Source organism: Penicillium mononematosum (genome assembly GCF_028829835.1).
Source record: "Penicillium mononematosum strain IBT 11891 chromosome Unknown utg000002l:1.0-8112719.0:1.0-8118358.0, whole genome shotgun sequence".
NCBI lineage: Eukaryota > Fungi > Ascomycota > Eurotiomycetes > Eurotiales > Aspergillaceae > Penicillium > Penicillium mononematosum.
Window position 1 is genome coordinate 1672502 of NW_026643272.1, and position 13039 is coordinate 1685540.

General features: G+C 49.7%; 4 protein-coding genes across 4 annotated transcripts; all 4 read left to right on the top strand.

Annotated features, from left to right (window-relative positions):
* Positions 1-3762: 3762 nt before the first annotated feature.
* On the top strand, positions 3763-5522 carry sebA (putative C2H2 transcription factor (Seb1); the record flags this gene model as incomplete). The annotated part of the gene is made up of 2 exons (XM_057289160.1): positions 3763-4303; positions 4378-5522. The coding sequence occupies 2 exons, from the start codon at positions 3763-3765 to the stop codon at positions 5520-5522; spliced, it is 1686 nt and encodes a 561-aa protein (XP_057150362.1).
* A 1144-nt stretch (positions 5523-6666) lies between these two features.
* N7519_002383 (diphthine--ammonia ligase family protein) lies at positions 6667-8769 on the top strand (the record flags this gene model as incomplete). Its single annotated transcript, XM_057289161.1, has 1 exon — positions 6667-8769. The coding sequence occupies one exon, from the start codon at positions 6667-6669 to the stop codon at positions 8767-8769; it is 2103 nt and encodes a 700-aa protein (XP_057150363.1).
* Positions 8770-9307: 538 nt separating this feature from the next.
* N7519_002384 (uncharacterized protein) lies at positions 9308-10708 on the top strand (the record flags this gene model as incomplete). The annotated part of the gene is made up of 2 exons (XM_057289162.1): positions 9308-9872; positions 9930-10708. The coding sequence occupies 2 exons, from the start codon at positions 9308-9310 to the stop codon at positions 10706-10708; spliced, it is 1344 nt and encodes a 447-aa protein (XP_057150364.1).
* A 46-nt stretch (positions 10709-10754) lies between these two features.
* Positions 10755-11783, top strand: N7519_002385 (uncharacterized protein; the record flags this gene model as incomplete). The annotated part of the gene is made up of 1 exon (XM_057289163.1): positions 10755-11783. The coding sequence occupies one exon, from the start codon at positions 10755-10757 to the stop codon at positions 11781-11783; it is 1029 nt and encodes a 342-aa protein (XP_057150365.1).
* Between the last annotated feature and the right edge of the window lie 1256 nt (positions 11784-13039).

Here is a 13039-nt window from a genome sequence, read left to right on the forward strand (position 1 = left end):
TGTTTTGCTTTTTTCTTTTTGCTTTTTCTTTCGACAAAGAAGAGTGCACACCGTAAATCGTGCTCCGTACACTCTACCCACTCGAGTCTCCATTAGAGAGCCACTTGGGGGGTTCGGCTTCCCTAGAGGGCCTTCCGCGGCCTTTAGTTGGAAACTAGGCACTGCCCGCCCGCCTCCATCTCCGTCTTCTCCACTCTTGCTAAGAGCTGGTGTCGAGGCTAGATGGGCCGTTGGTAGAAGTGGTTTGGAAGTAGCTTGTATTATCCCGTGTGAAGCCCTGATTTTTTTTTTCCCGAACCTTTCTCGGTCGAAACTCTCTGATAGGGTCCTGAACTTGGAGCTGCTGGAGCTCTGGAGTATTCCTGACGATCAGGAAAATGTGGACTTCAATTCAATAGCGCCTACGGAGTAGCTTTGGGCTTCCGGCTTCTGGTTTCCCGCCATTGTTCTCTAAATGTTCATAATGAGCCCGTGGGCTTCACAAAAGCAAAAAAGTCGGTTCGTCTGTGCGACAACCGTGGCGGCAAGGATGGCCATCGGAAAGCACATACATACCTAGGTAGCTAGTTACATAGTTACATAGTCGCAAAACCAGGACGAATTTTTGAGCTGAGTTAGTAATGAGTTAGTAAGCTCACATAATTAAAAAACTGGCCTGGGGGTTGAATTAGCTCCAACCTTGGAAGATTACGGAGTAGAAAGTGGACATTTGGATTTCTCGAAGAAGGACCTGACAGCCTTCCATGCATGACCCTTTCCATATCCACGGGAAGTACCTAAACCCAGCAAGGAAATACTCGAGGCCCAGAGAACTGGGAATCTCTAGTGTGTTCTCCGTACTCGTACGGAGGACACAGTCCTTCACTGTGGCTATGTTGAGTGGAACGGTAATGAATATCTATCAGCGACTCTCCCAATTTCCCCAAGTCCACATTGGCGTGGGTTATATGTTTCTTATTGGTTGCGGATAAAGACAAGTCCCCACTGGCGCCGACGCTTTGCCTGCGAACGGATTAGTAGCCAATTAGAGGGGCGCGCTATCTTTAGAAGCGGCCAATTACACAGGAGATAGTCCGGGTCCCCGACATTCATGAAGTGCCGGGATACTTTTCGTTTTCGTTCTGGACTCGAAAAGGGGACCTTGGAGATTAAGGATTTCGGAGATTTGGAAGATTTGGAAAATTAGGAAGATAATGATTTTGGTACTCCGTACAGAGTAGTTCATTTGTAATGTACAGAATTGTGCCACCTGGTAAGAACAGAACTGGACCTTGCTTGCGTGGCCACATGCTGTATGTCATTGGGCTGTGTTAGATGTATCGGATTATGCATCTGCCTGTCCAAGTTTCCAACTTTGTGATGAGATCGGTCACAGACAACACATGTCATAGTAATAATGACGCCCATGTACTGCGCTGACATATACTAAGCGCACTCTCCCCGGATCTACAGGTCAGGTCAGTGAGACAAAAAGTGCTATCACATCATCCTGCAATCGGAACACATCACTTAGCGACCACAGCTTGACCCTGGACCCAATAAGATGCATCAACAGGTGTGATACCTATTAAACAAGTACTCCGTATCTCACACTAACATACAACACTGAAGTTTGGGCCAATATAAGCACAAATATTAGCCTTTACCATGTCCCAGATCAGACTTTCGACAGTCTGGGGACAGTTTCTCCAATAAACCTAATGCACTTAGGGCACCCGGAACCACCCATCCGGTACGTAGTAAACTCTCGATAATTTGAGCTTCAAAGAGAACTGCAGCTGAGCCTTGCCTTTTACTGATAGTCAAGTACCCAATAAGCATGTTATATGTAGCCTGTGTGATTTTGCCCCCCACAGGCTGGTTCCTGCAGTAGGCCGCACAAGTGAACTAAAATTTCGCCTTTTGGGCTTGCATATTGCATAGTAATTCTTTTTTGTCTCACTTCAATGTTTTATTCTGCCTACGAGGAGATATTGATGCCATTGACGTGTACAATGTGAGATTTGTTTGTATGGGCCATGGCATAGCCCTTGCAGCGATCGGGAAGAAACGCGGTTTTATTTACTATCAATATAGGACCCATGTGGCAAACTACGTACATACGAACTCCAAGCTGAGAACCACGAACGTTATACTCCATATGATGATCTTTAAATTCATATATGAATGACTTTGAGGCCAATTGATGCTTAACAGCTCTTTTTTGGTTCGTCGTGATGGCCGCACCGAGGGACGGCCTGGATCATATGAAATTAGCAAGTAAGCACTGTACAGCCAATGCCGACCGTTTCACGATCGAAGCCAAATGGTTGCACGGTGGTTGCCACCGTTGATAGCCTGATCGGCAAGTCTTGAGCGACTTAGCATGTGCAGCCCAAACTGGAAACTGATTGGCCTTCTTAAGTTTCCACCTGTTGATCACTCTGCCGTCTGTGGAAAAAAGCCCTGGAGGATTCGAGGGATTATTCTAAGTAAAATTTCGAAATAATTAGAAGCTTTACAAGGTACCTAGGGTGCTCCGTACTCTGGGGTACATGGTACGCGGTACCGGACGGGATGCGTGGGCCTTGATTCTTCTGGGCTATTGGTCCCTAAAAAAGCAATGAAAAAAAAAAGAACACCTTCTGGGTTTAAACCCTCTTATTTGTCCGACATTGCGGTGATAAGACCAATTGAGCAAATGATTGTCGCTGTCACCATCAAATAGTCCAATGGTCGTGCACCTCGTGGCCACACCTCAAATTTTAGATCAGGTCTCGGGCCACCATTTTTTCGCCTTTTAAAACTACAAAATCAGAATTCCAAGGTTATCACAATGTGAATAACTCCGCATTATTGAATGTCAAAATGTTTAAGATATTATGGTTAATGGGATATATGTACCTAGGTGTGAGACCATACTTATTTTGGGGGGTGGCCGAAAACCGCTGTACCTTTTTGGGATAATAAAAATGTATTTATGAATTATAATGTATTATAATATAAAATAAATATTCAAATATTATTTAACTCAATCCCAGGTCTCCACTCACTGAGGTCACTCACTAAACCCCTCCTAAATCAATGCGATTGGTCGCTTCTGACGGGACTGGACACTTTGATGTGCAGTGTCTTTCGCAATCCCGCCCCGGACTGGGATACCCATAATTCCATCTATCCTCTTACTCTCATTATTCTCAATATTCTAATATTCTAAATATTTTATTTTTATATTTAATCATAATTCTTGAGACAAATTAAATTCATAAAAAGAAAAAGCACCCGGTTCCTGGCCCACACCTAAACTAGTGACCCGGCAAGTAGAAAATAGTAGCAGATCACTCATTTATCCACCGCAACCTGCTATCTTTCCCTCTCTCTCTCATTCTCTCTCTCTTCTTATTTTTTTATTTTATTTTCCCCGCTGTCTATTTTTCTTATACTCACACTCTCTCTATCCAATCTTTTTTTTTGTTTGACTATTTTGACTATTTTGGGTTTGGGGTTTCCTATTGGATTTATTTGGGATCCTCCTCTTCTATATCACTCTCCTTCCTCAAGTACTTCGTCTCCCGGTTCCCAGAACCTGTCCTTCCTTTCTCGACAACACTCATTCATCGTCTATACCTAATTGCTAGTCCATTCATTCATTCGGACTTGAATCAACTATAATCCTACTAATATACGGGAAACTTTCAATTGGCCTTCCATATCTCATACAGGTATGTATATCTATACACATTTCTTGGTTGACTTCTAACCCATGGTACAGCACATCTCACAATGGACTCAACATACACCATGGCACCAACCTCGGTGCAAGGACAGCCATTCACATACTATCCCGACTCAACACAAAGACAAGCCCACTACCAGTCAGACGTCCCGTACTACGGCCAAATGCAGTATGGACAAGAGCAACCGCTCTACTCCCCCCAACCCATGATGAACATGCACCAAATGGCCACCACCAATGCCTTCCGGGGAGCTACCATGAGCTTGACACCAATTGCCTCTCCCCAGCCCTCGCAAATGAAGCCCACCATCATGGTGCAGCAGGGATCTCCTGGTTTGATGCCCTTGGACACTCGCTTTATTGGTCACGACATGTACTCCTTCCCTTCAACTCCTCCACTGTCCGCCTCGGGAAGCACCATCAGCAGCCCCCCGTCTGCCCACGGTGCGCTACCAACCCCGGTTCATGACACATTCTTCACCTTCGACAAGGTGGAGGGTGTCAAGGAGGGATGCGAGACCGATGTCCACCAGGAAATCCTGGCCACTCCGGAGTGGGCGCGTTCCGATTCGCCTCCGATGACGCCTGGTAAGTTTTTATAGATCACACTTTGATAAATGTGGGTATTGGGAAGCAAGGGCGAAAGGCTAATTATTATGCAGTCTTCATTCACCCGCCTTCTGTTACTCACATCCACGGCTCAGACCTTCTGTCTGCAACATCCTGCCCCTCGCTTTCCCCCTCCCCCTCACCCGTGCCCACCGACATTCTTGGCTCCCAGACTCTTGGGTCAAGCCAGTCTTTCTGCGATCCGCGTCAGCTCACCGTTGAACCCTGTGTCAATGTTCACGCACAGGATCTCCCTCCTCTACCGAATCTTTCATGCGAGGAGGAGGAGCCGCGCGCCGTTGTTGGCAGTGCGTCTGTGACGCTTCCCGTCAACGAGAACCCATCTCCTTCTTTCAGCTCCTCGACCCAGGACCCTCTGAGCTCGCTGCCCACTTTTGACAGCTTCTCAGACCTTGATTCTGATGATGAGTTGAACCGCCTGGTGGAATTCCACCCTGCTGCAAATGCCGTCTACATGGGTGGCAAGCGCCAGCGTGTGCACGCCTACCCGGTAGAGGATGATGGATTCCTGAGCGAGCACAGCCTCGAAGACTCCGATGACTCAGAGTCTTTCATGCCTAATGGTTTGCCTTCCTTCGAGTGGACCCAGACTGCCCAGCCGCAGGCTGAGGCCGAGGAGGAACCTGTCGAGGAGCCCAAGACCAAGAAGCGTAGCAACCGCAAGTCCCGCAAGATCGCTGCTGACGAGGCGGCTGAAGCAAAGGCGCTGGCCGCCTGCGAGTCCTCTGGCGACTGCTGCTCTGATGATGGATCAGTTGATGACTCTGAGTCTGCTCCCATCTCGGTCAACCGCCGGGGCCGCAAGCAGTCTTTGACTGAGGACCCCTCTAAGACCTTCGTCTGCACTCTGTGCTCCCGTCGCTTCCGTCGTCAGGAACACCTCAAGCGCCACTACCGCTCTCTCCACACCCAGGACAAGCCATTTGAGTGCAACGAGTGCGGCAAGAAGTTCTCCCGCAGTGACAACCTCGCTCAGCATGCCCGTACTCACGGTGGTGGCTCCATTGTCATGGGAGTTCTCGATGCAAGCGATGCTGGTTCTGTCTCCTTCGATGATCAACATGACGCTGGTGCCCTTGGCCAAGTCATGTACGAGGCTGCCCGGTCGACCGAAGTCACCGGTTCTACCTCTGTGGATCGCCGAGCGACAAAGAAGCGCAAGCGTGACTTGTCCTAAGGAACTTTGCGTTTCATGATTTTTCTTTTACGAGACCAAGAGACTTCCTACTGCATATATAATACATACATTCTTCGGTCGGAGTCTTTGGAAGCTCGACCACATTGGTCTTGATTGGGTTTGGCGTCCGGGCATTTATACTGGTGTCGGAAACTGGATCATCGGTGCACAGCAAATTGGGTTCCCTTTTTATTTCCAGCGTTTTGACATCTCGCACGGGGACACATACACAGGCTGGGATTGCCTCGAACGGTTCATTTGGTGAAGGCACATGGGCGCAGAAGAGTCCAGGGAGAAAAAAAAAACGACATATAAAGCGAATGATGGCATTTGTCTTTGGCAGTGCTGGGTGAAATTATTTCCTTTGTCACCTTGTTTTTCTCTTTTTTTCCTTTTTCCTTTTGTTTCACTTGTTCTCTCCAATATCTCCTGGACCAGCACATTCGGCGTGAGCAATGTGCCTCACACTTTAAACCTTTGGGTATTCCCTTCGTGTACTCCCTGTTTACTTCGCTTTTTGTGACTTTTTTTTCAACCTTTTCTTTTTTCTCTTTTCTCCTTCTACCGTTTCGTTCGTGCTTGTTGTGCCTATTCGATATAATTTTTTTGTCTTTTCTTCTTCTTTTTTTCTGCTTTTTACCTGCTTCTTTGTGCTGGTCACATTCGTGTATAAGTTAATTGACCCCCATTTTCTCTCCCCATCACTCCATACCCCTCTTCTTGTATTGCATTGCCCTTTGTGTTGGTTCTAGGTCACATCTCTAGATGTTGATTTACATGCATCAAATTACAAGCATAATCTTATTACACTCTTTCCTGGTAGACCTGGTAAATAGTAAGAGTAAAGCAACGTAATAGTTAGGGCGTTTGGCCTTCTATCTACTGATTTCTACCTCCAGTCATCCAACTCGACAAATAAGTCATGCATAATCTATGATAGACTTTCCAAGGTTGATGTATGAAATATTTAAATTTCCCGTGACCTCGGGATCTTATCGCTCTATCGGTTATCGATAACCTTGGAAACTCACCCGGGCAAAGGTGGGGACTGCAAAAAGTACCCCCCCCATCACCCGCACCCAGCAACATCCAACAAATCTGCCAAAAAAAAGAGACCCTGGACTCCAGAGGGCATAAAGTTGTCATGTCTGCAGCACAACCCTCAGCCCCAGGGCTCAACGTGATTGCCCTAATCTCTGGCGGAAAAGACTCCCTCTACTCGATTCTCCACTGCATCCGCAACGGCCACAAAGTGGTCGCATTAGCCAACCTCTACCCAGAACCGCAGAACAAGACCAGCACAAACCCAAAACACCCCAGACATGACGAAGAAGACGACATCGACAGCTTCATGTACCAAACAATCGGCCACAACATAATCCCTCTCTACGAAACAGCCCTCCAAATCCCCCTCTACCGCCAACCCATCACAGGCGGCGCGGTCGACACGTCCCGCATCTACGGAACAAAACCATCCGAGAAAGACGAGACCGAATCCCTCGTCCCGCTCCTCCAACGCATAAAAAAGGCCCATCCAGAAGCAAACGCCGTCTCGGCAGGCGCCATCCTTTCTACATACCAGCGCACGCGAATCGAGAACGTCGCTAATCGTCTGGGCCTCGTACCCCTCGCTTGGCTATGGATGTATCCGTCTCTCCCTGCGCCGCCGGCCAGATCGGCTGATACTCTGGCAATACGTCAGGCAGGGCTCTTGGAGGATATGGCAGCTGCCCGATGCGATGCCCGTATTATCAAGGTCGCCTCCGGCGGTCTGGACGAGGGTTTCCTGTGGGAGAATGTGTCTGGTGCAGGGAGTGGCGGCCGTATGATGCGAAGGTGTCTCGTTAAGGCTATGAGTCGGTTTGCAGCTGCAGAAGATATTCGTGGTGCGGTGTTGGGTGAGGGTGGGGAGTATGAGACGCTTGCGCTGGATGGGCCTGGTTTCTTATGGAAACAGAGGATTGAGGTTGGTAGTCGGGAGGAGAAGGCTGGGGAAGGGGGTGTTGCGTTTGTTAGGTTGAGGGGTGCAAGGTGTACGCCTAAGAGCGCCTGGGAGATTGGCGATGGGATTGCACCGAGTGATATTAGGAGGCCAGGACTTTTAGATGCAGTTTTCGAGGGTGTGTTGGGTTCCGCATTGGATTTTTCTGAGTCGCGTGACGATTCGAAATCACGGGCGATGACGAGTACCGCTCGGTCACCGGATTGGCCTGTGTGTGAGCCCGTGCACAGGCTGTCTGGTTCTACGTGGACTATTTCGAATATTGTTGCGCCTGAGGCTGGTCCTGGGGCTGGAGAGCAGATGGAAGCGATTGCACACAAGGTTCAGAAAGTGTTCAAATCCTTTTCCCACCCCAAGTCGGGTTCACGATCAACAGACGATATTGTTTTCGCTACGGTGCTGCTAAATTCAATGGCCGACTTTGGGTCAATGAATGATATCTACGTCTCGTTATTCAAGAAGCCCAATCCGCCCGCGCGAGTTACAGTGGCATGTGGAGACCGACTCCCGTCCAATGTCAAGGTGATGGTCACATTCGTGGTTGACCTGGGTGCGAGGGACCGGCGCCAGGGTCTGCATGTTCAATCCAGGTCGTACTGGGCTCCCGCAAATATTGGACCATATTCTCAAGCGTTGTCAGTTCCGCTGCAGAATGCTAGCAGACTCGTGTACATTGCTGGCCAGATTCCTCTAGATCCTGGTTCTATGGACTTGGCGCAGGTGGAGGGACCAGGTTCATGGGTCGAGAACTACCGTCTTCGAGCTGTACTAGCCCTCCAACACCTCTGGAGAATTGGTGAAGCCATGCAGGTAAACTGGTGGCTGGGTGCGGTAGCCTTCTTGGCGCGTGGAGAACACGCCAATACTCAGGCGCAAGTGGCATGGCGCCTTTGGGAAAGAATGCATGCTTTGCCTGACAATGAAGATGAGGATGATGACGATGGACCACAGCTGGATGCGTGGGATATCAAATATGGTCGCCGCACAGAGGAGTTGACTGATGCCCCTGTGCCCAGTCTGCCCCAGTTTACTGCTCTTGTTGTGTCTCACACATCCATTCCACCCTTCTTGGCTGTCCAAGTGGACGAACTGCCACGAGGAAGTGATATTGAATGGCAAGGTCTGGGAGGCCGGTGTGAGCAGGTCAAGCTGGACATTAAAGGGGGACATCTTCCACCACCATGGACAATCAATACAAGTATACAAATATCGAGATCGACGCGGGTTCGTCGGACGAGACATTGAAGCAAATATTGAGATCAGTGAATGAGGCCTACCGTCGAGATTCCAGTCTGTCTCAGGCTGTGTTATATACCACATACCCAGTGCCTGAACCCTTGTGGCCAGTACAGGTTGTGCCGTGCAGATCAGTATGGGGGCGAGAAGGTCGAAGGTTGAGTGCAGGTGTGGTCCTGCAGCAGCTTAGTTAGGAACTATTTAACAAAGAATAAAGTCACTCGATTTGACCAAAGATCAAAGGAAATAATATTTACAGATCAGGAGATCGGTGAATGTCGATGTCATACTCCGTACCGACCACGGGATGATCGATGTACGGCGCACTGTTCGCTCGCATGTGATAGGCAAAATCCCTTCCGCATTCAGGAAAGATAACAGTGTCATTCTGCCTCTGCCACGTTCTCAATATTTCCGACATCGAACACGAACTGGACTAAATTGTCAGGTACCTTGATCTCTTCCCAGGTGTCTCCTATCCTCCTAATACACTGTGCACCGCTATCCCACCGAGACATGACGTACTCATCGACATAAGCATGGCGCCATGAGTTCGCCGTGGAAAGAAGAACAAGAAGCGACGCCTCGCATCAGCACACCTTTAAGCCCCGAAGCGTTCGCCGAAGACCTTCGATTATTCAATCGATCGCCCCATCCATACCACAGAAGCCGGCGCCTCGGATCATGCACTCCCTCCGAACAAGGCGACCGTCTCCACCCGCTCTCCTCCTACTCCAGGTCCTCGCGAACAACCAGCGACAGCGGCACAGAGGCAGACGATGAAAGCACCGGTATCCTAAGGGGATTACCTGCCCCACCGCTCCGCCCTCGAAAAGGCCTACGATCTGGCGGAGTCGGTCCCACTGACCTCGATGACTGGCTGCCGAGCTTGCAACCTTGGCCGTCATTTGTGCGGCCTATGTTGCGGACATCGCGACGGAGCTCAGAGGAGGAACTCGAAGAAGAGGCCTTTGAGGAGAGACTGAGGTTCAGACGGCAGAGACGGGTGGAGGTCCTCCGTCGGTTGTTGGAGGCCGCGCTTCTGCTATCTGTGGGTGGTGTGGTCTTGTATCAAGACGGGGCGCGCTCTTTGGCTTGGGAATGGCGAAAGGGTATGTGTGAAACTGACATTGCCACCAAGAAAATAGAATTCGCTAATTGATTTGCAGAGATTGCTGCTCATGGCCTCGTGGTCTTGGGTCTCTATGCCGCCTATCCGCTCGTCGTTCGTGCATCACAGGGCCGAAGCTGGCGCATATGGCGCGTCTGGTCTACGAAACGGACATACTTCTCAATACCCTCGAGCTTCGATCCAGCTCCCCTTCTCTATCCGATTCTTATCCCCATCTTTGTTTCGTTGTCGCTCTCCAACCATCTCCCGCCACTTATCATGCCTAATATTGTCCTCAGCTTGTCCTCTTTACCATCGCCTGTTATACCGTTTCAGCACCGGACTAATGATTTAAATGGTCTCCATTGGATGATCTCTATGATTCCGATTCTTGTTGCCGAGCATTTCTCCTTGGACCATACGGTGCCCAAGCCGCTGACGCTTCGCGGGCTCGACGCGGAATCTCTAATACTCCTTTTCCCTTTGCATCAAGCGTTGATACCCACTTTAGACTTTTTGTTGACGACCAGCATTCTTCCCGCTGAGCTGCAGCTTTTGACAACTGCTTTGATCAACTTGTACTTGTTTGCGGCCTCTCCCCAGATGGAGATACTCAAAGCCTTGTTATGGCTTGGAGGCATGTGTTTGTTTGCTTCTTGTCGACACATACTGCGTTGGGAGGTTTCTTTAGCCAGAATCCCTAGCTGGAAATTCCGCCGTGCCCCGCATGGCTCGAAATCTCTCCGCAAATTCTTGAACATGGTGGACCATCGAGTTTGTGAGAAGTTGAGTAGAACGGGACACGTTCCATCGGACGGTGCTTCGTCGAGACAGTGATGGGCCAAATGGGTTCCCGTTTTCAAGGCCGCGCAAGACGAAGACAATGCAGGAGAATGGCTCTTCCCACCCGGCGGCAGAGCCGGTATCTGCAGTAGACAAGATCACGACGGAAGAGATTTTCGAGGAGCATGCTCGCGTTGTGCATCGACGGCGCCATACCATATCTACGTTCGATGAAGTTGTTCGAGAGGAACGTGTCCGCACTACCCCTGGTGGTAGACGGAAGAAAATGATGGGTCCTGGCTTGGCCGCCTTCCTCTCGCTCACTTCAGCCCAGGCACAGGTCCGCAAATGGCTTTACGCCTTCTACGTCTATGTTTTGTGCCTGATTATCATCCTTGGACCTATCCGAAAGTACGTGGCAGAGCACGCACTGCAAGGCCAGGATCCGTTTGGCTGGGCCATAGGCTACTTGTTTGGAAATTTCTCGAGAGTTCGCTTTTGGGTGCTTATGTTGAACCTCGAGTACTGGATTGAACTGCCACCTCGCCCCGATGCGGATATTTTGAGTGCCTCCTGCTTCCTCGGATCAGTCGAACATATTCGACAGACTACTTTTGGTGCCGCCATCACTCGTCTACTACTCAGTGGCTACTGCGTGTTGGTACTGCTGACAGGCCTGGCTATTGTGATCAAACTCAGCTCTGTTGCCGAGGTCGATACGCGCCGCAAGATCTTCCACGGCATGATGGTGGTTATGTTCCTTCCCGCTATATTTGTGGATCCAGCCTTCTGCGCCATGGCGCTCGCCTTGGTCCTCTCCATCTTCCTTCTATTGGACCTGTTCCGCGCGTCTCAACTACCTCCAATTTCGCGGCCACTCACCTCTTTCCTGACCCCGTACGTTGACGGCCGTGATCACCGTGGCCCGGTAATCGTCTCACATATATTCTTGTTAATTGGATGCTCGATACCCCTATGGCTGTCACTTTCCGATCTTCCTCGGACCGGCCTGGGCCCCTGGGCTGGTTGGGAGATCCCGTTACGAGATGTGAGCATGGCCAGCGGAGTTATTTGTGTTGGCATGGGCGACGCGGCCGCATCCTCGTTGGCCGGCGGTACGGTCGACTGAAATGGTTCTGGGGTGGCGGCAAATCACTGGAAGGCAGCGTCGCTTTTGTCGCAGCAGTGACCTGCGGGCTGATCGCCGTTCGTGCCTGGTTGGTGCTCGGTGGTTGGCCCGTGTCAGGAGTCGAATCAGCCGAAGGGACAGCTTTCTCCGCACACTTCTGGGCCTGGACTTTGCTCAAGGCGGTTCTGGCGGCAGCCGGAACCAGCGCCACCGAGGCGATCCTTACTGGCTGTAATGACAACGTCGTGGTCCCAGTGGTGTTATGGCTGCTGGTGCGGGGTCTTGGCGTTTGATTTGCCACGTTGATGTGTATAGATGTGCTGAATTGTTTGCTTTTTATTTCTTCCCCCTTTTTTTCTTTTCTATTTTTTCTATTTTTCTTTTCTTTTTGCTCGGAGATTTGCGTGTGATTATCTGCCTATCATATCCCTGCGGAATTTGTATAGTATGGTGGGGTACATAGCCCGAGGATGTATAGATCGACCTCGACTACTCAACTAGAGACCGTTTTTGGATGCCTGTACTAGCGTGTTATTGCATATCTGCCTTGCGTTAGCTTCCCCCTTTCTTCTCAATTCGACCAACCGATGCGCCATGACTGGGAGTCATAGGCTGCAGATAAGCTTCCGTCACCGTACAGTTTCATCATGTTTTGTGATCATTCACCTTGCAACTCGGAAATACTTACAGGCAGACGTAGTAATATTGGGAAAGACATATATAGAGGAGCCTTGACAGAGCCTAGACACTATATATTCAATTCTAACTCCACAGAATATGTACGCTTCCTTTCCCACAACCTTACAAGTTGTAACAGACAATACCTGGAGATCTGCCTTGCCGATCTCGGCCTTATCTAATCGATAAGCACATGACCTAGAGCTCTGCGATTTGGACTCCCAAGGTTCTTTTGCGCAGGTACTTAATGTCTTAAAAGAGGGTTGTATCCTATATTTCTTATATTTTCGAGCCTTTCTTCATTTTTCCTATTATTTGTCTCTCATCTCTCATTTTCTTTAGTCTTCTCCATACGTTTCTTCATCTTATCAGAACTCTAGATCATCTCCGCCCTTCTGACCGCCTTAGGCGATCATCGCAGCTTGTCACTCGTTATCGTTGGGTCACACCCCCCCAATCGTGGAGTATCCTTGGGTCTTGGGGTCCTCTTCCCGCTTCCGCCATCACATCATCTTGCTCTTTCATGAGGACTGTCATTTTTGCCTCCTTAGATCTTTGGTTCACTCCATATCACTCCA